This window comes from Neovison vison, chromosome 12, assembly GCF_020171115.1.
Source record: "Neovison vison isolate M4711 chromosome 12, ASM_NN_V1, whole genome shotgun sequence".
NCBI classification, from domain to species: Eukaryota; Metazoa; Chordata; class Mammalia; order Carnivora; family Mustelidae; genus Neogale; species Neogale vison.
The window spans coordinates 80,242,293-80,267,770 of NC_058102.1; the positions used below are offsets into that span (position 1 = coordinate 80,242,293).

Sequence of the window (25,478 nt, forward strand, 5' to 3'; positions counted from 1 at the left end):
CAATAGAGCCTACAGCCTATCTCTGTCACAAAGCCTACTGAATTCACCACACTTCATCTCACCCTGTGGGCATCTTATCAGCTCACATCCTCACTCGAACGGTGAGGACAGGACAACAAACTGAGAGAGACCACACTCACAGACCTTTTATTAAGTACAGGTGACCCTTCAACAACATGGGTATGAACTGTGCAGGTCCACTCACACATGGTTTCCTGATAAATAAACTACAGTACCATAGGTGTATTTTGTCTTCTGATTTTAGTATTTTTGTCCTTGAGCTTGCTTTATTGTAAAACTACAGCATTGAATCCATATAATGTAGAAAATATGTATTAACTGCTTATTATCAGTAAGGCTTCTAGTGAACAGTAGGCTATTAGTAGTTAAGTTCTTGGGGAATTTAAAGTTTATGCAATTTTTTTAAAAAGGTTTATCTATTTATTTGAGTGAGTGAGCAAGTGAGAGTGCATGAGCAAGGGGAGGTGCAGAGAAAGATTGAGAAGGAGAGAGAAACAGACTCCCCACTGAGCAGGGAGCCTGACATGGGGCTCCATCCTGGGACTCCGGGATCATGACCTGAGCCAAACACAGACACTTAACCGACTGAGCAACTCAGGCATCCCCATATGTAAAATTTTTTAGCTGCACGGGTGGGGGTTGGTACTCCTAACTCCTATATTGTTCAAGAATCAGCTGCATATGGTTATAATTGTTTGATTTTATTATCAGTTATTGTTAATCTCTTCCTGTGCCTAATTTATAATCACAATACACATGTATAGGAAAAAACACAGTACATATGGGCTTCAAAAGCATCCACAGCTTCAGACAACTACTGGGGGTCTTGGAATGTATCCCCTGCCAATAAGCCGGGGGATGGGGTGTACAGATTATAAGTAAGAGAAACTTCTTCCAACTGCAAGAAAGAATGAGAAAAAAAAAAAAAAGCAGTAACTGAGAATGTTGGAAAGGGGAGAGAATAATGAGATTGTTAAGTATCAGAAGCAATGAAAGGGGGGAAAAGTAGAAGAAAGGGGTAGGAGATCTTTTTATGTTGGTGTGGTGATGTGTGTGTGTGTGTGTGTGTGTGTGTGCGTGTGTAGACAGTTGGGGGACTCCACAGGCAGATACCCCCAAAAGTACTCCAAGTTATACCAGCACCCACAGACAACTTCAGTCTCTCTTACTTAATACCAGTGTACCTTGACACATCTTGGTACAATCTTGCCATGGACCATATGCATCCCATGTGAATAGGTCGCTCTTCTCCTCCACAGGGATACTGAAGGAATATCGCACATCAGGGTTGTATAAATTACCCACACATAAAACCTCAATAGAAATACACAGGAGCATACAATTAATTCATAGAAAGATATTCTTGAAAGACATCATTTTTATGATTAACAAATGCAAAGCCCTGAACCATCAGTTTACGAATAGGCTTAAAACTAGGTCTTATTAATGACTCCTGAGAATTTACCTGCAAAACAACTTCTTCTTCCAGCCGATCAGTACTATTAATTCTTTCAACTGAGCTGTTTGAACCACTGTATTCAAAAATAGCTCCTTGTATGTGGATTTCTTTTTTTGACATACTTACAACAAAATTTCCATTCAAAAGAAAATTCCCTTGAGTATCAGATAATGCTGTAAAAGAACAGGACTCGTGAAATAATAAAATAGTACAATCAATAATATGAAAAGTACTTTAACTTTTAAAATGCAAGTCTTTTCTGAAATTAAAGTAAATGTAAATTATTTTTGAGGAAATAAATTGTATTTTACTATAATGTGTGATCTAATCCATATGAAGGGAAACTACAGCATGTCACCTAAAGATATTAAATTTACCCTATACTTTTCTGAGAATGTCATCTTTCAAGAGGCCTACAGATTCAGGAGAAACAGATAGGAAGAGAAAAAACACAAGTCACAGACCCAGAAGACATATCAGCTAAAGCAGTCCTGGTCGTTGATGGTGAGGAAATGAATACCAGCCAGACGGCTGCAATATCCCATTTTTGCTTCTCTTGGAAAAAATATACAAAGCTATAAAACTCTAGGGGTCCATATTCTAAGGAGCCATGCAATGACCATTCTATTCTTTCATATAAACGTCTGGATCTTTTTCATGGAGAGACACTCTGTCATTATTGACACACCCTGAATGACTGCTTTCCAGAATTTTCCCGACAGAAGGAAAGGTTTGTAAAGCATTCTTTTCATCTTTGGGCCTAAGTGAAGTTCTTTAAGGCTAAAAGCTAATTTCTGAAAATAAACATAATGAAGCCTATACCTTAGAAGTCTATAATTAATTTTAGATAAAAAGAAAAGAATTTTATTCTAAATATGCATGCAACTTTAACTGAACATAACCTTTGGTTATTTAAAACACTCTTACGGGGAAAAACCAAATTTTCAGAATTTTGTTTAGTGTTTTTAAAAGAAGATCCAGCATATAACTCAAGAGGAATCATGTACAGGAAGTCAGAGGACTTAAGCTCAGAATGAACTGAACTGCATGTTTGTTCAAGGGGCTCTTCTTGCCTTCTAAGAATTTACATCAACCACAGACCTCCATGAAATTGCACGAATCACATGTTGGTCATTTACTAGAAATGTTTACCAAGGTAATTGTCATCTTCTGGTTTTCCAGAATAGCTGTGCTGAAGAATATCAATGTTTGTTGCTCCTGGGGGAATCTTGACAACAACATTATAACCTGCAATATAATTTTATACACGTTAACTTTCATAAGCTGATGGCCCAAAGGCTGTTATGGCTGAATGACTATAAACACCGAATAGCGCAGACTTAATTTCATTTTATCTTTGAAAAGTGATAGTGTTCACTCTTTTTGCATCAATGCATTACACAATTACTAAGGATTGAAGGAAAAATAGTTGTCTTAAAATACACAGTTTGGGGGCAGCTGGGTGGCTCAGCGGGTTGAAGCCTCTGCCTTCGGCTCAGGTCATGATCCCAGGGTCCTGGGATTGAGCCCCTGCATCGGGCTTTCTGCTTGGCTGGGAGCCTGCTTCCCCACCCCCCCTCTCTGCCTGTCTCTCTGCCTACTTGTGATCTCCTTCTGTCAAATAAATAAAAAATGAAATCTTAAAAAAAAAAAAAAGAAATACACAGTTTGGGATCCTTAAGGTACAACCATTTTTTCTTCTAAAATTCTAGAATAGAATTGAGACAGAGTGAATATTATAGTTCCCAAGATATTTAGAACACATTCATTTTTTAAATTTTACACTAATACTTTTAGATTGTATACTTCCCACTGGGGGAAAAAAAGAGAGGATTTCAAATACTATTCATCAATCCTGAAGATACCGAAATAGTTGCTCATTGTGACATGTTTACACAGAGAGTCCGTGAACAGGAAAATAATGAAAGTAACTTTTTTTAAGCTTTTAGTTTCCAGGGAAAGCAGAATTCCTATAGCTATCCCAAAATTTTACATTACTTTCAAAAGTCTACTAACAAATTGTCATGAGATAAGTTAAGCATTTATGGGAAGGAAATGAAAACAATATTTCTATTTTATGAGACCAAATTCAACAACACTGGCGGTGCTCAGAAGATGAGGAAATACTTCATATTAAAAAAAAAAAAAGAATGTTTTCCCTACACTACACTCATTACATAGTTTTCCAAATACTCTGATTTTTCAAGTCCGCAATTTTGGTCTAGTGAGTATTCTAAGTTCCCTTTCCTTATTAGTTTTTCCTTCTATTTAATACATGAGTAAAAGGATTGCATGGGTTTTTCTTGTACACTAACTTTGATAAATATGGAATGAAATTAAAAGGAAGTTATAAAAAAGATTAAATTTGTAGCTTTGATGTGAGATTACCTTATATGTTTTTAGAGTGCTTTATATCCATTTAAGGCATCAACATTTTGAATATAAAGTGATACATGGTCTGCTGATTCTGACTACACTATATGCATATTGGTTTTAAGTCATCAGTCTACAAGAATTTTATTTTTTTTCACAATAAAATATTCCTACTATGTCCTATTTATGTCATCTCAGTTAAGGTTTTTTAAGAAAGCAATTCCTAGACATTACAAATGTGAAAGACAAAGGCTACCACCAGGGGGCAGAAATGTGACAAATGCTACAAACAAATGAGTTCAGTATCTTTTTCCATTTGCAAACTGATTAATTCCTAATACAATTTTGGCAAGGTTATATATTTGATCCTAATTTGGCACATGTGGCTTCAAATAGAAAAAAATGTTTTTCAGTGACTAGAGCCCAAACTTTGATACATATGCCACTGGTTTTAATAAGGGATCAAATGTGTGTGGCTCTCATGAACTAATGAATCCTAACTACAAAAATCATGTCATAGCTAGCAACTAAGATTCATAAGCATCACCAGAGTATAGATGTACCATACTTTTGATACAGATTAAAATATAAATTTTGTGTTTTAAATTATACTGCTTTAATTGAAGCAATTCACACTAACTTAACTCTGCTCAAACTAAAAAATACATTTTTCATTTTGCAAGAAAGCTTCTAAAGGACTACATTTGTTACCATACAAAGCATAAGGTTTTCCTAGAAAAGTCTCAGAAAACATCCACTATATTCTCATAAAATTTTTAAAGAAAAATGAAATCATGGCCAAATATCAGTTATATATATAATCCAGATACTTCCTGAAAAACCAAACATAATAATCCCAAATCAACACTTAAATTAATGGTTTCTTCACCTTTAATCATGTTTAATAAATCAATAAGAAACCCAGCAGATAAGACAGCTTATAGAAAAAAGTGGTTTAAGTGATGAAAAGTAATTGAAAGCAAGTTTCCTGAAAAAATTATGAGTATTACATTTCAGATTACAGGAACATCAATAAAGACACTATTAATTGGGGGGCTATTCAAACATCATTATTAAATAGCACTGGATTGGGCGCCTGGGTGGCTCAGTGGGTTAAGCCGCTGCCTTCGGTTCAGGTCATGATCTCGGGGTCCTGGGATTGAGTGCCGCATCGGGCTCTCTGCTCAGCAGGGAGCCTGCTTCTCTCTCTCTCTCTCTCTCTCTCTGCCTGCCTCTCTGTCTACTTGTGATTTCTCTCTGTCAAATAAATAAAATCTTTAAAAAAAAAAAAAAAGCACTGGATTTACTCTAATAAACGTACCTACTGTATTTTCAAGAATCAGATTTGCCTTGAGCAGATGAACTCATTAATTCAAGGATATATATAATCTTATATAATCTTTTTATATTTAGGAATACAAAATATTTTGTTTTTTATATTTATGATTTTTATATGTAAGAAAGTTTTACTAATCATTTTGAACTAAGGGTACAGAGAAGGCTAAACAATAAACCATTATTATGCCTTCATTATATACTCCATTATGATATCAGAAAGAAGGGGAAATTGAAAACAAATACACAGCTTACCATAATGAGCACTATTGAAGACACCTGCCATTGTCCTGCATGAAGAATTATCCCCACCACACACTCCACATTTGTCTCTCTTTGCCTTAGAGTTTAACACATGATCACAGCCAGCTTGCTTCAAAATAACAAAGATGATAATCAGTATTATAAACGTGACTAATTATAAGTATGATGCTTTGACAAACTTTTCACAAATATTCTTTCGATTAATGGGAGCTTTGGTACAACAGGATTTTTCAGAATATCTACTGATTTTGTTGTACATGAACATTGTCACACACCTTTGCATCACACGGCTGAAAAAAGTGTTCTGCGAAGGGTTATCCACATACCCTCCTGTATCAAAACCACATGGGATGGCATTTAAAAAGGCAGATTCCCAGATTTTCTGAATTAAAAATCCTTGGAGGAAAAACTAGGAATCTGGGACACCTGGAGGCTCAGGCAGTTAAGCATCTGCCTTCAGCTCAGGTCATGATCCCAAGGTCCTGGGATCGAGCCCCAGTTTGGCTCCGGGCTCGGGGGGAGTCTGCTTCTCCCTCTCCTCCCCTGCTCTCTCACTTATGTTCTTTCTCAAAGAAAATCTTTCAAAAAACAAACAAACAAACAAAAACCCAAAAAACCAAAAAGCTAGGAATCTGCATTGTAACAAACATGACCACAATTCCTATGTCCACTGTCTATTTAAGCCATTCTTTAAAGAACTGTTAATCCAAAGAGACAAAAAGTACAATTAGGTAAGTAACACATTTAAAATAACTTCCAAAAGATATCTTTCATGATTTTGTAACTCGTGATTTTAGAACTCTGGGAATAAACGGAGTCCATTTGAAAATTTATTTCTCTAATACTAATAAACAGCCTAGTAAGTTGTGTTTATGTTAAGAATGAATAATTGGATAAAGGTTGACAGGGAACTGTTTGGTTCAGGGGTTTAAAAGAACAAGTGCAGGGACGCCTGGGTGGCTCAGTTGGTTGGACGACTGCCTTCGGCTCAGGGCGTGATCCTGGAGTCCCGGGATCGAGTCCCACATCGGGCTCCCAGCTCCATGGGGAGTCTGCTTCGCTCTCTGACCTTCTCCTCGCTCATGCTCTCTCTCACTGTCTCTCTCTCTCAAAAATAAATAAATAAAATCTTAAAAAAAAAAAAAAAAAAAAAAAAAAGAACAAGTGCAGTTCTCCACGCAGATATACTGCAGTAACTCTTAGTTCTTTAAAATACTTCTCTAAAAAAAATTGAAGAAAAAAAAAAAGAATACTTCTCTAAAGTTTCATGATCATGTGAGAAACTTTCATAAGCTTCAGTCTTTTATACACAAGGCAAATATTTCCAAAATGAATTTTAAGCAGATGTTTTCCGAAAGTAATAGGCATCTTTAAGTTCAGAAAACCACTGTTTTTCATTGTGTAGGATTCTGTGCTGTTAATTTACACAAAACTTTAATTTTTCAGGCCACTGAGTCCCCTTTTTCTAGTCTCTGGTTCCCTTTGAACACCTCATTGACCTTTGAATGCAAAGCATTTCCTCACCAGATAGATGCTTGGCTAAGAGAAAATTGGTACCTTAACCCAAGGAATGAGTTCATAATATTACATTCATATTCTTTATACAGAATTCATTATCCTAGTTCTCAAACTCACCATTGTTAAGAACACCTTCTGCAATGTGTGTGCTTTAATTCCAGGTCTCATCCGCTTCTCACCTAGAATCTGAAGTAGCTGACCTATATCTGATTCTCTCCTAACCCAGTATATTCTGAAGATTCTAACATGCAGATCAAATCACATCTCTCACTCAACTCCAAATCCTTCTAGAGACCTCCAGGACTTCAGAAAAAAGGTGCATGTAACAACTAGTCCCTATGTCCAACCAGTCCATGAGCATTCTCTGAACAATTTACACACTTCTCCACAGAACACTCCTTCCTCACTATCCCTATGCCACCTTGCTGATGACCCCATAGCCCTGCATTTGAATTGTTCATGTGTCTATCTCCCCTACAAATCTGTGACCACCTCTGTTTTTCCCTCTGCTACAGTCTTTCATCCAGGAGACTAGACCAGGATCCAACATTTTAGTACGTGCTCAGTGAAGGTCTGAATATGCTCAGGAAGTTAAAGACAAGGATGAAAAGAGGGAGGAAGGAGGGGTGCCTGGGTGGCACAGTCAGTTAAGCACCTGACTCTTGGTTTCAGCTCAGGTCATGATCTCAGGTCATGAGATGGAGCCCAACATCAGAATTCACATGGCATTTGCTTAGGTTTCTCTCTTCCTCTCCCTACCCCCTCTCAAATAAATAGATGTTATTTTTAAAAAGAGAGAGGGAGAAAGAAAGAAAAGAGGGAAGGGGTAATATCATCACTAACCAACAGGGAGAGGTCACCAGGAAAGGTCACATTTGAAGTAGCCAAAGGACTTTACAACTATGTGTCCTAATATTTTCTTTTTAAGAAGCTGATTCTCTGTATGCAAAACAAAATCAAGAAATTTATTTTAATGTTTCATGAATCACTCTTGATGACAGAGAGCTGCCTAGTAACAAGGTCTCCTGACCATATTCCTACCAAAAGGGTGACAGCCCCCAAGGGTACCGCACTGGGATTCACAGGCACGGATTCTGAGGTAACAGAAGTAATATGTGGTTAGAGAAAGAATATCCTGACAGGCACGTTAAACACAAGTTTACTTACCCTACAGAGTCCTTGAACACAGATGTCATTAGTTTCAGTCCCACAAGGAGTACCATCAGCAACCCTATCCTTCAACTGGTAGAAGTTAGTGGTTCCAGCAACCCGACAATAAAGTTTACAGCGATCTTTTATGGCAACTGTAAGAAAAGGTTCAATTTGGGGTGTACAGTAAGACAGCTGTGTGTTCCTAGGTCTCAAGAAATGTTTCCATCAAAAAATATTCTAACTACTTACTCCCACTGTATTTTGGAAGCCACCTCACATTAGGGGAAAGACCATTGATGTTGAAATGTTTACCATCAAAATCAGAGCACTGCTTCTCTCGAAAGTCTTGCTTGCCTTTTGGACATGAATCAGTGTTACATGATCGAAATTTCATCCTGCGGCCCACACAGTACTTTCCTCCGTTTCTTGGCCTAGTCAAATTCATTACATTTTAAAGCACATCAGTACAATGTTCTTTCTGCCGTTTGCTTCTAAAACTGTTCCATTCTGTCCCAGGATCCGGAAAACCACCTATGTCCCAATGATACTTTTTTTGTTTAGCAGAAGTACGTTACATGGTTCTTAAGCAATTCAATGGCTAATACACTGTAAAAATACTCATTTTTGGGTGGACACTGTGGCCCAGAGGGCAGCAATGATAACTTACTCATGACTTGGTTAACTCACAGGGAACTAATGATGGGATTTTGTTTCAAAATGTCAAATTAGGGTTTGTTCATTTGGGGAAGTTAAAAAAAAAAAAAACCTAGTGAACCACAGATGATGAAGACTTTACCATGTTAAAGAAATATAAAGGCATCTTTGTTGTGTATATACCACTTACACTCACTTCAAAGACTTTCATGGTATTAATTTCTATCCACCCATCTCTTTATTTCAACTTATGCTGGAAAATAAAAACTCTTATTATTGGTATTTTTTAAATATAAAGACTTCAAGCATAATTCAGATGATCTGAAATTCAAATGAACTGTGTCATTTCAGAGTGTGTCCTGTCTAGGCATTAGGTTGCTGGGGGTAGGGGGGTTGGGGGAAGGGGAGTGGGGTTATGGGGAGGGTATGTGCTATGGTGAGTGCTGTGAAGTGTGTAAACCTGTTGATTCACAGACCTGTACCCCGGGGGATAAAAATATATGTTTATAAAAAATTTAAAAAAAATTCTTTATGGCCTACCAATTTATATATCATAACAATGGACAAAAGTCAAATAGACAAGTCAAAAGCTTATGGAATCCTACATCTTTGTGCTTCAGTACTTAGTCAAGTTAAACACACTGATGCATCTATAACATGAGAGGCAGAGAAAGAAACAATGACATGTCAAATTACATAAAACAGTAAAAAATGGGTAATGAAAATATGTTTTTTATGCAGAAGGGCCAAGACACATTTAATGGAGCCAGGAATTCCAACGGAAACACAGTAAATACAAAAATGCCATGACAATACTGTCATCTTTACAACTCTTTCTCAAATTTACACTAAATCAGATTTTTAAAAAAAGAAAGTGATCCTATCTTAATTCAGATTCTAAAGATTAAGCTAGCTAATTTTTTTTTCAAGGATTGAATCTACTGAGATAAGGTAATATGGTTTAACATATTCCAGAAGTTAGTTCTAAGTCTCAGAAACTTACAGACTGACCTCCAGTTTAGAAGTGAATGAAACTGATGTTTACTTTCTGGTGCCTTGAGATAATCTTAATTTACAGTGACATAAAAAAGACATACTCAGGGCGATTACAGAGCCTGGCTGTGCTCTTGATTCCACCTCCACATGTTCTTGAACAAGAGCTGTATGGTCCCCATGGTCCCCATTCACCGTCTACAGGACGAGCTTCCATTTCTTTGTTTACGCACAGCCCATGGTGGCAATGCTTTAAAAACAAAAACAAAAACATAAAGTGATTCGTACGTACCCAGTTAGAATATCGGTAATTAGAATAGCATAAATATCCATAAAGAAAATGTACACAACTGAAAGTACAATATTAACCCAGAAATGTGATTCCTTTTGACCCTCTTATAAATATTTTCTGAATATTTGCTAAGTAACTATAAAAAGATTTGTGGAATCAAGAAAGAACAGGAAATTTCCTTGCCTTTGAGATTTTGAGTCCCATTGGCAGAGGGAAGACCTGATATATGGGGAAAGTGTAGTAAAATGAAAATTTAAGTGAATAATGCAATATACATCTGTGATTCCGGTTTGCTATACAAAGATATAGATCACTCTCCCACTCTTTAAGCTAACTTCTTACTTCATCTCATCCAAAGTCTCAATGATCACTTTCATATATTCATCAAGAAAATGGAAATGTACAAAAGAATTTGCTCACTATCTCCTAGTACTCCTGCTAGTCCCCCACCTAACAGCACCTGTGCTCAGTACTCAGCCATCCCACCTGTGAGGATTCATGAAAAGTCAAGGATCCTAGGGAAAGTCAATCTTCTACCTGTGCACATAATCCCAACCCCTCTCTGCTCAACACAGCACTACAACAATTCTCCGATCTTTCCTACATCATCACTGTTTCAGCCTCCGCTAGATCAAAACTAACGAGAAGTGGTCCATGCACTATTGCCCGTCATTGCAAGGAGTACAGAAGCTGAAAGTTAGCACTTAGAAATGTTCATAGGATTTGATAGTAATTCCATGTTTATCAAAATTAATGTGTTTTTTTAAAGATTTTATTTATTTATTTGACAGAGAGAGAGAGAGAGAGAGAAAGAAAGAGAGGTCACAGAGAGGCAGGCAGAGAGACAGGGGGAGGCAGGCTCCCCGCCCAGCAGAGAGCCTAATGAGGGGCTCGATCCCAGGCTCCTGAGATCTCGACCTGAGCCGAAGCCAGAGGCCCAACCCACTGAGCCACCCACGCGCCCCTATCAAAATTAATTTAAAAATTGGCTTATATTTGTTCTCATGGTGGCAAAATACACAACATAAAATGTACCATCTTAACCGTTTCTAAGTGTACAGTTCAGTGGCATTAAAATGCATTCACACATTGTTGTCCAACCATCACCACTATCCAGCTGCATAACTTTTCATCTTCTCCAACTGAAACGCTATACCCCTGAAACAATTAACTCCCCGCTCTCCCCTCCCTTGGCCCCCAGCCCCTGGCAACCACCATTCTACTTTCTGTTTGTAAGTACTGGACTACTCTAAATATCTAATTAAAATCATGCATTATATGGGGCGCCTGGGTGGCTCAGTTGTTAAGCGTCTGCCTTTGGCTCAGGTCATGATCCCAGTGTCCTGGGAACAAGCCAGACATGGGACTCTCTGCTCAGCGGGGAGCCTGCTTCTCCCTCTGCCACACCTTCTTGTTCCCTTTTTTGCTGTGTCTCTCTCTGTCAAATAAATATATAAAATCTTTAAAAAAAATAAAATCATGCATCATTTGTCTTTTGGGGGCTTATTTCCCTTAGCATACAGCATAATGTCCTCAAAGTTCATCCATGCTGTAGCATGTGTCAGAATTCCCTTCTTTTTAAGGCTGAATAATATTCCATTGTATGTGTAGATCACGTTTTGTTTATTCATCCATCCACGGATGGCCACTTGGGTGTCTCCCACCTCCTGGCTATTGTGAATAATGCAGATATGAACAGGAGTGTGCAGCACTCTCTTCAAGACTCTGTTTTCTGTTCTTTGGGATATACAGCCAAATGTGGTATACTGCTGGATCAGATAATTCTATTTTTAATTTCAAGATCTGCCACACTGTTTTCCATAGAAAAATTTGGCTTACATTTTGAATGTCTTTTTTTCTTTCTGCTTTTCTAGTCATTGTTGACATTTTATAAAGGTATCAGTTTAAATTATTAGAAATTTGAAAAAAAGACTGGTCCTTTACTAGAGATAATTTGAGAAGTACTCCACTAGATCATTCTCAATATACAAACATACTTATTTCCCCTCTTTATTTTCTAAACATTTATTTAGAGAGAGAGCATGTGCACAAACACGGGGAGGGGCAGAGGGAGAGAAATCCTCAAGCAGACTCTCCAGTAAGCACAGAAGTAGTGTGGGTTCTATCCCAGGACCATGAGACCATGACCTGATTTGAAATCAAGAGTAGGATGCTCAACTGACTGAGCCACTTAAGTGCCCCATCTCTGTTCTTTAAAAACGAAACTCTTAGATCTCACTTTTCTCACTAGCTACTGTCCTGTTTCTCCTTGAAAGAGCTGTCTGCACCCATTGTCTAAGGCTCAGTGCCTGTGCTCTCATGGTCACACCCACCGTCTATCTGATCTTGCGTACATCACCAATGGCCAGTTCTCAATCTTCTTCCTTGATTTAGCAGTATCATTCTTCCCCCCACCCCTTGGTTTCTAGGGCTCCACTTAATGCTAGAACGTCCTGGGCTTAGATCTTGACTCATACATAAGCTGCTTATGCATCTTCATATGTCTAACAAACATGGTCTAACAAACATTGTGGACACTCACACCAAAACCCAAACTGCTGACCCCTCAAAATTCTGCTGAGTTGATTTGATTAAGCTAAAAACAGTCGTCCTACCTCTAACGGTTCACATTTAATATGTTAGTAAGTGATCTAGTTCATTCAAAAACAAACCGACTGACTTTCAGTCATTACCCCAGTGATCCCAACTCTAGTGTAAGCCATCATCTTCTCTCGTCTCTATCACTGCCATACCTCTCTAAGTAGATCTGCTTCCAACTCACCCCCTATAGTTTAATCTCAATAGTTATCAGAACTTTTATTTCAACTTTTTTTTTCCAATTTATTTATTTTCAGAAAAACAGTATTCATTATTTTTTCACCACACCCAGTGCTCCATGCAAGCTGTGCCCTCTATAATACCCACCACCTGGTACCCCAACCTCCCACCCCCCCACCACTTCAAACCCCTCAGACTGTTTTTCAGAGTCCATAGTCTCTCATGGTTCATCTCCCCTTCCAATTTACCCCAAAGCACATACCCTCCCCAATATTTCAACTTTTATTTCAAAAATTAACTCATTAGGTGACTCATCTGCTCAAATCCTTCAATTACTTCACTTCGAATAAATGCAGAGTTCTCACAATGGCTCACAACGCCCTACATGATACTCCTTCACTTACTTCCTACACATCTCTTTTCACCCCAGCCACAACGCCTTTCCTTGCTCCTCCTTGAACACTCCACCAATACCCAGGATTTAGGAGCTTACCTGGTGCTTTTGCCTGGAGCTCACTCCATAATATCCTCCTTAGCTACTCCCTCATTTTCTTTAAGACAGCTCATTAGGCAACTTCCAGTAAGACCTACTTTGACCACTATGTTTTAAATTGTAATCTGTCCTCTCCTACCACAAAACTTCCAGTCCTTTTCTGGCTCTATTTTTCTTGTTCACAGCACTTATCAGTAGTATTATATTGTTTGTAATACTGTAGTCTCCCCCTAAAATGTAAGCTCCATGAAGGCAGGATTTTTTTCTCTTTTGTTTACTGATATATCCTCATCACTTAGAATAGTGTCTGACATATAGTGGGCCCTTGATAAGTGTTTGTTGAATAAATCCTAAAACCCAGTTTATTAGCAGAAAAAATTCTTTGTGCCTTCCATTAGAACAAATCATTCAAAATGAGAAAGTCATATTAAAAGTGAAAAGAAAAATCTCAGAATAGAATGTACTATGTGCATGTAAGCTCTGGGGGCACCTCCAGAAACATTTCAAATAATCCCTGAGCACTATTTCTGATAAATACACAAATGAAAAGGATATAATGTTATATTGTTTACCATGTACTAAATTAAGTCTGTGTCAGGTAAATTTCATCGTATTTTCATGCAAACAGATTTACTACCACTTTCAAGTATTTAGAAGATAGTCTTACATGTAACACAGTCACAAAATAAAGGGACTAAAAGAGAGTGTTAAGGCAAAAAAGAAATAGGAATGTATTTAAAATTTCTCTTGAATAAAAGACCCACTGAATACTGAAAATGGCTAATGCATAGGAGCTCACTATTTTCAATTGTAATATGTTTTACTTAACTCAGTACATCTATTATTTCAACATGCAACTAATACAAAAAGCTAATGAAATATTTTACGTTCTTTTCTGGGAGTGCTAAGTCTTCAAAATTCAGGAGCTCACTATTTTCAATTAAGAAAAATGAATTTATATCTATCTTGATCCCCACATGTTTTTACCCCAAATGCCATTTCTGCTTTTAACCTACACAAGCTTTAAAGAAGGTCCCAGTATCTCAACACATTTACCTTGAATTCCAACAAATCCAAGCTCTTCAAACCACCTCACTGGGGAATTATTCAAATGGCTAGTGAGCCAATGAAAAGATGCTCAAGATTGACAATAATCAGGATAATGCAAACTAAAACCACAACGATATTCCATTTTGCACCTAAAGGCTATTACTATGTTAAAAGATCAACAATATCAAAAATTGTCAAGAAATGCAGAGCAACTGGAACTTTCATACATTGACTGTGAGATGTATAAATTGATACACATATTAAAGATCAAACTCTAAAATTCAGTTGTAGCTTCCAACAATGAACAGAAGTCTGCTAGAATTCTGGCCCTAACATAATTGGGTGCTCAACCATTTCAGAGTACTTCAGCTACAGCAAAAATTGCTGAAGTTCCAAATACAACTTCACTATTCAATTAATTTGTCATGTAAGCTATATTCACAGAAAACACACGCACTTCGATGGAACGCATGAGAGACAAGGGCAGTAGCTAGTACAAATGTTTCAATTAACAGCTGGTGAAGCACAAGGTCAGCTAGGGAACCCAACTCAAGTTTCTACCTGTGAAGCTAATGAAGGAGGCAGCACTAGCCACCCCATTCCCAAGCCAGGGGCTCGGCCAGCTGAGAAGGTGCAAACAGAAATATATTCAGTGCAGACAACACTGGCTACCAAGGCCAAGGGATCCTTGGCCTTCATCCTGAAGCACCAAGTACAAGCTGACTTCATCCTTACACGTTTATTGTGGCGAACCCTATCACTAAGCAGATTTAGATTAATTCATGCTGAGGCTACAATGGTGAAAATGTAGGATGTTCAGGCAATTTTAGGGGTACATTTAAAGACACTGACAACCAATAAATATCTGAAGAAGCCACTTAAAATTATTAATTATACTTAATTGAATTTTATGGACAAAAATGTATACAATGGTAACATCCTTGAATTTGGGGAAATTGCTGAAATGTTAGGACTTTTATGTCTATCCTTCTTGTTAACAAGTCTATAATATATTTAGATAACTATCCACATAGTTACCTATATATCTTAAACATTCACCTGCTAGATCATGGGGAAAAAAAAAGGTAAAATCAAAAATTTAATTCACTTGACTGTGTACTACATCAAACCAACACAGCAACATTGATTCACTAGCAGAGCAAAAGCTGATGAAAAGTGAAGAGCGTTGAAATGCAGAGCAATTCTTATCCTTGGGTAATCTCCTAATACAAGACTCACCCTTGGGGAAAACCTACCATCCCAGGACCACAGTTTGTCCCATCTGCCAGTGGCATGTGCTGAGTGCGACAGCCCTTGTGAACTCCTTCTGCACTCGTGCACCAGAGACGTCTGCATTGCTTCTGCACAGTAACAGAAAGCAGACAAGAGTAAAAGAACACTACGACCATGAAACTGATTTAGTGCAATGCACTGGTTTATACATTCACCTTACATATTTCATGGTTTCCTGTCAGAGCTAGAAATAATCGGCAAAAAAAAAAAATCTTTAGAGGTAAACTGACGACTAGAACATAAACACATAAAATGGCAATGTTTCATTTTTAAGACTTTTTAGATTTTCATTATAACATTGAACAATGGGAGAGAGAAACTAGAGTGGAAATATTCACAGTTATGGGAGACATTTTTTCTCTTTGCAAGACATTTTTGTAAAGGACTTTTTGTTGTTAAATGTTATTCACAAGGAGGTTCCAAAAGCCTCTTTTGATACGATGATAGAATGTATGAATAATGTGCATAGAAATACTGTATAATGTACACTGGTTTCCTACTTTGTGAATATAATGCATACTTTCAACTTTTGAACAAAGGGTTCTCAAGTTTTCACAAGAAGCAAAATCCACAGAGGTTCACAGGAGCTATACCCAAGATAATTCTCTTCTTCTTTCTGAATTTAAATTCAAAGTTTATTTAGTGTGTAAGTCAGGTAAAAAAAGAAATGTATCTTTAACAAAAATATTAAGTTAAATCTTCCCTCCTCCATACTGGATATTTAAGAGCCTAGTAACATTTTTTATTGTAAGTTTAAGATTTTAAAAACACTATTACTATGTGGAATGTGCTTTGCCTATCTCTGCACTCACTTTTTTGTTACTTTCATTCATTCATTCATTCATTCATTCAGTGAGCATTTAGTTTGTGACACCTAGTTTGTGGCAGATCCTGAATTAAACCCTGGGGATACATATTTCAATGAGCGAATGAGGCTGCACTCCTGGTCCAATGACCTCATGACCTAGGAGTGTCTCTAACTTATAAAAAATCCTCAAAGTTATAAAGTAATAAGAGCTTAGTGATAACAGGCCCTAACTTTCATTTCTACAGATTCAAATCTATGTAAATTAAAATGTAGCATACTCTATTAGGTTTCTGGGGCCTTTAATATAACTCATTATCAAGACACTTAAATTTTCTCTCCCCACCCCAAAAATAGTTATTTGAATATATTTGAATATAAATAATTGAATGCCTTTAATTTTCAATAAACTCTTGGTGTCTATTTTTTAAATGAGAATACTTCACCCAGGATTTTGTGAGGGTTAAATAAAGATAATTTTTAAGTATCTAACACAGTACATGGCATATAATAAGACTAGGTAAATTTTAGTTTCCCCTTTTTTAACCCCTTTCTGGCAAAGAGCAAATTTCTCTAAGACTTAAAAATTCCCAAGATACATTTAGCTCACCTTCTGTTCAAGAGAATAAATGTACATTTTTGAAATATATTCTAACTGGAACTTCAGAGTTTTCAAAAAAAAAAGGGACAATTTTTCTTACCAAGTAGGGACATACTTGTGATCCAGGACCAAACATAAGTTCACATTGCTTGTTTACATCATATATTAATCCAGGAAGTTGTGAAGACAGATCATATATTCTTCCATTTGGTTTGTCAAGAAGGCATTCCCCATGACCAGTACTGTACCAAGGACCGAAAAGTATTGTGAATATATGTGAATGTAAGGTTCTTTATCACATTTACAGTGTCCTACACTTTCAAAGGAGTATCCCTGTTTTTTTCATAATTTAGTAACCAGTTCTTATCAAAGTCAGGAAGAAAAACCTCACAATTCACAAAGGACTTTTAAGTGTTTGTTCTCATTTGAGCCCCACGACTATTTTGATGATACAATTCTTAAAAAGAACAATGACAAATTCATCATAATATAATTTATGAATCACTCTACACTTTTGATCTATTTTGTTGCCCAATAGTAATGCCTTCTATTTAATGCCCAAATTGTCAAGATGCTAAAAAAAAAAAAAAGGTTTTCATTTGAGAAAGTACCCTATGAGTTCTAAACAACTAAACAAAGGAATTTCAGTAAGAGTTATGTTGTCTCCACTTTAAAGAGGTAGAGGTAGAGTTTACATTTTGGTTCTTCTGCTTCCCAGGATGCATATTAAACTTAACTTCCCTGAGCCTGAGTCTCCTTATCTATATTAACAGTGATACTATTCACCTTGCACGTTTCTATTAGAGTATTTGTATAAAGGACATAGAAAAGTGGTAAATAGCAGGGGAAATGTGTATTACTCCTAGTTTGTAATGCAGTAGCTAGTGTATAGAAACTGAAAATGTTCAACCATTCCAATTGGTTTAAAAAAAGAAAAAACTGTTCCAAAAAAGTAGGAACAATTTGTTGCACTGTCATAATTTTAAAATTTAGAAATTTTTACTAGCTACACAGATATTAAGTTTTGACCAAAAATTAACATATACACTTAAAAGAACCCTAACATGTATTTTTTAAAATTCCCATTGGAAAGAGTCCCATTAACCCCTTTCAAATATAAGCACATCCACTGATACTGTTAATCAGTATCACAGTTAGCCACTGAACAAAGCTATATGCAGTCATGTATAGATCAGCAACTATGTATTATGCTTTTAAATCAATGCCCCATACAAGGATAAGTAATCACTGATCATTTGGGGCTGTATTTATGAATCTATATTCCAAACCGTGGTTTCATTCATTCCCACAGTTCTCATAAGGAGAGGTAACTAGAAACTGCCTAGATTGGAGATTATAAGATGCAAAAGAAATAAGTATTACATTAATACCAAAAAAAAAAAAAAATTCCCCAGAAAGAGCTTGGCCTTGCCTTTTGGCAACTTTCAGTAATGAGGACAGAAATTCCCTTTAAGTAAAAGTGAGAAGTAAAGAAACCTGGTACGAGATGGAGAGATGAGGCAAGAAAAATCTGATCTACCTTCCTTCTTAAGACCTAAGAAAATCCTCCAAAAGACTATGTAAACATATAGACTCCACATCTCACCGGCTGTACAGAGCTTTTTGGAATGTGCATAGTTTGACTTCAGCTATTGTCTGTCCTTTAAAGACACCTCAATCATGAGCTACTCAAACTCCTCTTGATATATTATCCAGTATCTTCTGAAAAAATGCAAACATACACAAGGAAGCTGTGAATCTCAGTAGGGCGCCCCTCAGAAAGGAGTGATCCTAACAGAGTGCCTAAACTGGGGGGGGGGGGGCAGAAAAAAAGAAAGGAAGGAAGGAAGGAAGAAAGAAAGAGAAAAAGAAAAAAGACAGCTAGCTCTGACCTGCCCCACTCCTAAAATACTTCACGAGTGAAACATGTAAACATGTATATAGAACTCTTTGTTTTTAAAAATGCATTTGTACCAAGTACACTTAAATTTAAACAGAAAAACTAAACAGAAATGGAACCACTTTAAAAGAACATATAAATTCAAATTCTATAGTCTAATAAATGTCCCATTGTTTAACTACAGTAATATAATTTCAGACTTACTCTAGGAATTCAGTGATATATTTCTGACTACATTTTGACCAGGTCCAAGGACTTGTGTGGTAATTTAAAGTTGGAGCCATTACATGATATTGATGTTTAATTCCAGTTTCCTTACATTTAAAACTATCATCATGTGGAACGTTAAATCTAAAAATAAAAATAAACACTTAAAATAAAGAATATGAAAATATGAATATATTAGTAACATCTCTTATCCTTATAAAGTAAAATACAGATAAATCCAATCACATCAAAATGTATACTCTTGATCCTTCCCATAAAGCATTATAAAACAGAGATTATCTTCATGTTTAGAAGCACATGATCTGAGAAACAGTCGATTATAATGTTGATCAGTATCACAGTCTGCTGATTTGGTATGTGAGTCCAAACAACCAAAATATGTGGAGTCTGGCTCACCTCATCACGATACAGATACAGCGTTCACATAAACACTTGCAGGTTTCAGCATGCGTATCCTAAGAGATGTGTGTAGGTAGATTACATAAAAGTGATACCACACTAGTTTGTGGATCACAGACTATTTACTACAGTATCAAAACTTCTTTAATCCCTACTTCCTTATCATTCTATAGTATCCATCTGTTTTACATGAAACAGCCTCAGGACTGTTTCTGGTCTATACTCAGTAAGTGATTATTGATCGAACTGGAATAACAAAAACGTTCCTAAAGGGCAACCAAATCTTCCTAAGAGCCATGCTATTAAATAATCAGCTGGCCAGCAGCACAGCCTATGCATTCTTTTGAGGACCTAAGTATGAACTTGTATTTAGAAGGGACGCCGAAACCACCTAGCTCAGCTCTTTGTCTGCTGAGATGTGTACTTAAAGATCAGTCTTTTAATTAAACTACTTACCCATATTCTAAAGACACCTAAAGAGTTTTTCAGGAAGAAAATAGATGGCTAAGATGGCAGTCTTTGCAAGAACAGTTTTCCATTAGTCAGTAGCCTTGGAAACCAGTGCTTTCCAGATGTTGTGCTAGGTATCTAGAGCCCTCAGGTAAGCTCCTGATTCTATTCTATTCCCATGTCAACAATTTGAGTGTGCCCCTTGCTGACAATCATGAAACATAACCGTGCTCAAAGGGAACTGAAGATGCACTAGTTTCATAAAAATGATTTCCACTTGAAGTTATGCCTGCTGAATGCTCTTAATGAAGTAGGGCATGACCAGGAAAGAAAATGTAGTCCAACTAACAGAGGAACTCTAGCTTCAATTCCTTATTAGCATATAAACAAGAAATCCCAGAGGTGCTGGGGGGTACTATATGGAATCCCTGTCAGAGGATGAGTTTGTAGGGGTTTCTAACTTTCCATGAGAGCTCTGAGGCTATCACAGGGAATCATGGTCTCCATTCTTAGAGCATAGAACCCCAGTAGAATTTTTAATAATGCAGGAACAGATAGAACCCCTCATTTTTACAAAAAACAAAAAAAACCCCAAAAATATAAAAAACCCAAACCAAACAACAACAACTATGAAGCTGGAGAAATAACTTTAAAAATATCTTTTAATGATTCAGAAATTCCCACATGCCACATTCTCTGCTGGGGCTCTGAGCTGTAAGAGCAAGAGGTGAGCTGGTATTACAAATATTACTGGGAGTTCCCCAGAACCAGAAGGCCCTGCAGGCCCTCCCATAAGATGGAAGAGGACAGTACCTGGTCATGTATGGGATAACAAGGGACAGAGGCCAGAAGAGCTTTTCATGTAATCCAATACAGTAAATGAAATAAAAGAATTCCCAAGTTCTAGTTCTTTGCTTAGTCTGTTCATCTGTGCAGCCTGTCTGACCTAACATAGATCACAAAAGAGCCAGAGTTAGCATTTCAGGGATGAGAATTACACTAACAGTATTTTTAAAGACATAAAGCTGCTAATTACTCAATTGAAGATGGAATTTTGGCATTCTGGGCAATGACTAAGAGAAAGCACATTACTGAGGCAGCAGAAGGTACTTACACATGCCCAAGCTCATGGGCTATGGTAAAGGCAGCACTGAGTCCATTTTCTTCACTAATAGAACAGCTCCGTAAAGGATCACACAGGGTACCTAATTCTGCTAAACCTGAAAAATTTCATGTTTTTATTTCAAAATGGGAAACATCAAATCATAAAGAACCAAATTTTTAAGATTTCTTTTATGTTGCGTTAGCCAGCATATTAGTTTCTGATATCATGTTCAATGATTCATTAGTTGTGTATGACACCCAGTGCTCATCACACGGGCCCTCCTTAATGCCCATCACCTCCTTACCCCCTCCCCCTACCCACCACCCTTCTTAACCCTCAATTGTTTGACAGAGTCCAGAGTCTCTCATGGTTTGTCTCGCTCTCTGATTTCTCCCCTTCAGTTTTCCCTTTGTTTCCCTATGGTCCTCCATTTTATTCCTTATGTTCCACATATGAGTGAAACCATATGATAATTATCTTTCTCTGCTTGACTTATTTCACTTAGCATAATCCCCTCCAGTTCCATCCATGTCAGTGCAAGTGGTGGGTGTTCATCCTTTCTGATGGCTGAGTAATAGTCCATTGTATGTATGGACCACATCTATAAAGAACTAAATTTTAAAGCATTTACTACTGGTGTTACTACTTAGAAAGAGAGGCAGAGTTGGTTGTTAGTATCACAAATATCTTCTAAGGTGGAAGAAAAAGAACAGAATGAAACCCTAAATATGGGGTGAATAATTGTTTAAAAAAAGGAAGAGAAGAAAAGTATTTGTTATAGGAAGGATGCAATTTTAGGCAACATTAGTGTGGATACTAGAAAAGGAAATAAATGTTTAAATTGGTAACAGAATATAGAAGAAAACTATAAATTAATGAATTTACTTTAGTAAAGTTTGAGGCAGTATACAATTACGCACCTATAATTGAGTGATTATATGCTAAGTGCATAGAATAGCACCTGGCATCTAATATATGTTAAATAAAATGATTGACATTTAAAGGCACCCAATAATTGTTTTTAACTAGAATTTAAATTTTGTTATAATTTTTTTTATAAACATATAATGTATTATTAGCTCCGGGGGTATAGGTCTGTGAATTGCCAGGTTTACACACTTCACAGCACTCACCATAGCACATACCCTCCCCGATGTCCATAACCCCACCCCCCTCACCCTACCCCTCTCCCCACTGCCACCCTCAGTTTGTTTTGTGACATTAAGAGTCTTATGGTTTGTCTCCCTCCTGATCCATCTTGTTTCATTTATTCTTTTCCTCCCCCAAACCCCGCCCCCACGTTGCATCTCCACCTCCTCATATCAGGGAGATCATATGATAAAGACACCCAATAATTTTGTAAATATTTTAGAAAATGTATCCTATTAAGATTTATTCACTTTTTAATATAAAGAATGTCATGTAATGTCATTGTGCTGCTGAAAGATATAGTATGAACTGACCACACAGCAAAGACAAAAATTACAGCTGATAGAGTTCTTAAAAACAATCCAGAAAAAGACTTTGAAAATAAATGTTCTTTACAACAATCCACTGTCCATCAACTCAGCTGGCATTCATTTACCTTGATAGCATAGTTTTTGTTAGTATTATCCTTCAGTATTTTCTTACAAATTATCTGCTCTCCTAGGACAATTCCTTTCATAAAAAAGCAGAACTTTTCATATATAACCAGTTGATTACTGGAAAGTTTTTGCATTTAGAAATTTCTTAATATGGAGTAGACCTGTATTAACTACTGTGCTTTAGCTCTATACTCCCCTGTATCCTTTCATTTGTATAACTTAAAAAGCCTGGACAATTTCCTAGCATTAAGGTAAATTTCCTAACAATGTTGCGCTTTAAAAAAATGTTGAACTGAGGAATCTAAAAATGCTGGAAAAGTTCAGACTAACAAGTTCAATCACCATCAAAAACTTAAACCAAAAAAAAAAAAAAAAAAAAGTCTGCTCTCTTTCTGAACCCACAGTCAAAGGGATGGCTTGGACAACGGTCCCCCCAAAAAACATTTTCTTAGTTAGAGTCAAGGCCAAAATTGAGCAAGGAAAAAAATAAGATCATTAAACAGTATGCTGTCCCAAGTATGAAAGAATTATTATTTTCCTAAAGTATGACTTCCTACTTATATGTGCAATTTTTTAGTCAATTTTGGTCAATTTTTTATTTCTCTGTTAGTAGAACTTAAACTAAACACATTTTTCTTAAATATCTTGCTATTCCCATGCCTTCTTTAATATTTTTAATCTATTAAATGGCTCAATTCTCAAATATATATTTTCAGGACCACATAGATACTTCAAACAAAATATTGACTATTATCACACAAACTTTATGTTTCATGCTTACAGATGAATATATTCCAAGCTAAATGTTTTAATCACATAACAGATCCATGGAAATATGTATTATATATGATTAGAGACCCAACTCAAAAACGCCCATAAACAGGCAAGAACAACAAATTGAGTGAATATGTAACTTTATGGCACCAGGCAGCTAACTGATGGTTTGTGCCTAAATTCACTCCAGCTGATATTGGGTTCTATACAAGTGGTCGGTCAGAGAAGAATTTAGCAGTATGGGCCCAAATCTGATACAGGTTCCCTATGTTTGGAAGTTCAAGAAACTTCAGAGAGTCACCCAATCTAGCCATTTTAAGGAATGAAAACCATTTTTCAACATACTTTGCAAAAAGGGTTCACAGACTGGGCAATGATATCTACAAGAGGTAATGCATAGCAAGATACCCAGTAATTTCACCACAGATTTTCAAAGGAAAAATAAAATACTAATACTTGCGGTAATGTAAGTTGTGTAGCCTTGGATAAATTATTTATTCTCATCTATGAAACTTAAAGTTGCTCTTACTTTATAGGTTTTTTGTGAAGATTAAATGAGTTAAATCACATAAAACCTTGCCATAGTGTAAGATACACAGTAAGCACTCAGGTAGATCAGCTATTATTAATTATCATTACCCTAATGAATGATTACGGGGTGCCTGGGTATCTCACTCTGTTAAGCGCCTGACTAACTTCAAAAAGTTAAATTATTCATTAGCATTACATATTATTAGGCACATCAATATTATTAAAGATACAAATCTCAAAAGAAGACATACAAACGGTCAACAAATATAGGGAAAAAATGCTCTATATCACTAATCATCAGGGAAATGTACATCAATGCCACACTCCACACCTGTTAGAATCACTGTCCTCAAAAAGAACAGAGATGGGGCACCTGGGTGGCTCAGTGGGTTAAGCCACTGCCTTCGGCTCAGGTCATGATCTCGGGGTCCTGGGATCGAGTCCCGCATCGGGCTCTCTGCTCGGCAGGGAGCCTGCTTCCCTCTCTCTCTCTCTCTGCCTGCCTCTCCGTCTACTTGTGATCTCTATCAAATAAATAAATAAAATCTTAAAAACAAACAAAAAAAAAAAAACAGAGATATGGGGCCCCTAGGTGGTTCAGTCGGTTAAGCGCCTGACTTTGATTTTGGCTCAGGTCATGATCTCAGGGTTATGAGATCAAGCCCCATGTTGGACTCTGCTCTGGGCATGGAGCCTGTTTAAGATTCTCTCTCTCCCTTTGCTCCTCCCTCACTCTCCCTCCCCAAAGTGGGGGATATGCTTTCAGGAAGAACAAAGCTGGAGGTTTCATAATCCCAGATTTCAAACTATACTACAAAACCACAGTAATCCAAAAACTATGGCATTGGTGTGCATGTGCAAGTACACACACACACGTGCACACACACACAAGACATGTAAACAGGACAGAGCCCAGAAATAAACCCACACTCTTATGGGCAATGTATAAGGAGGCAAGAATATGAAATGGGGAAAAGATAGTCTCTTCAGTAAATGGTGCTAAGAAAACCAGAAAGCTACATGCAAAAGAATGAAACTGGACCACGTCCTTACACTATACACAAAAATTCAAAAAGGATTAAAGACCTAAATATGAGATTTGAAAACCATAAAACTCCTAAGTGAAAACACAGGCAATAATCTCTTAAATATTGGCTTTAGCAACATCTTTATGGACATGTCTCCTGAGGCAAGAGAAACAAAAGCGAAAGTAAACTATTGTGGCTACACCAAAATAAAGCTTTTGCTCAGCAAGGGACTCACCGTTAGTAAAATGAAAAGGCAACCTCCTGAATAAGATATTTGCAAATGATATATCCAACAGGAATTAATTGCAAAAATATATAAAGAACTTAACTCAAAAAACAATACAATAAAAAAGTGGGCAGATGACCTGAATAGACATTTTTCCAAAGAAGACATAA

At 36.8% G+C, this 25,478-nt stretch overlaps 1 protein-coding gene across 1 annotated transcript in view; it reads right to left on the bottom strand.

The window, feature by feature from the left end:
- Positions 1-25,478, bottom strand: part of ADAMTS20 (ADAM metallopeptidase with thrombospondin type 1 motif 20) — a 203,249-nt gene that overhangs the window by 96,807 nt on the left and 80,964 nt on the right. The window contains exons 8-18 of the mRNA XM_044227762.1: positions 21,173-21,278; positions 19,186-19,332; positions 17,182-17,323; positions 15,639-15,743; positions 9,874-10,019; positions 8,372-8,553; positions 8,138-8,274; positions 5,444-5,561; positions 2,633-2,728; positions 1,487-1,653; positions 1,206-1,335 (exon numbers count right to left, since the gene is read on the bottom strand). Coding sequence (XP_044083697.1) covers positions 1,206-1,335; positions 1,487-1,653; positions 2,633-2,728; positions 5,444-5,561; positions 8,138-8,274; positions 8,372-8,553; positions 9,874-10,019; positions 15,639-15,743; positions 17,182-17,323; positions 19,186-19,332; positions 21,173-21,278 — 1,476 coding nt within the window. The remainder of the gene's footprint in view (positions 1-1,205; positions 1,336-1,486; positions 1,654-2,632; positions 2,729-5,443; positions 5,562-8,137; positions 8,275-8,371; positions 8,554-9,873; positions 10,020-15,638; positions 15,744-17,181; positions 17,324-19,185; positions 19,333-21,172; positions 21,279-25,478) is intronic.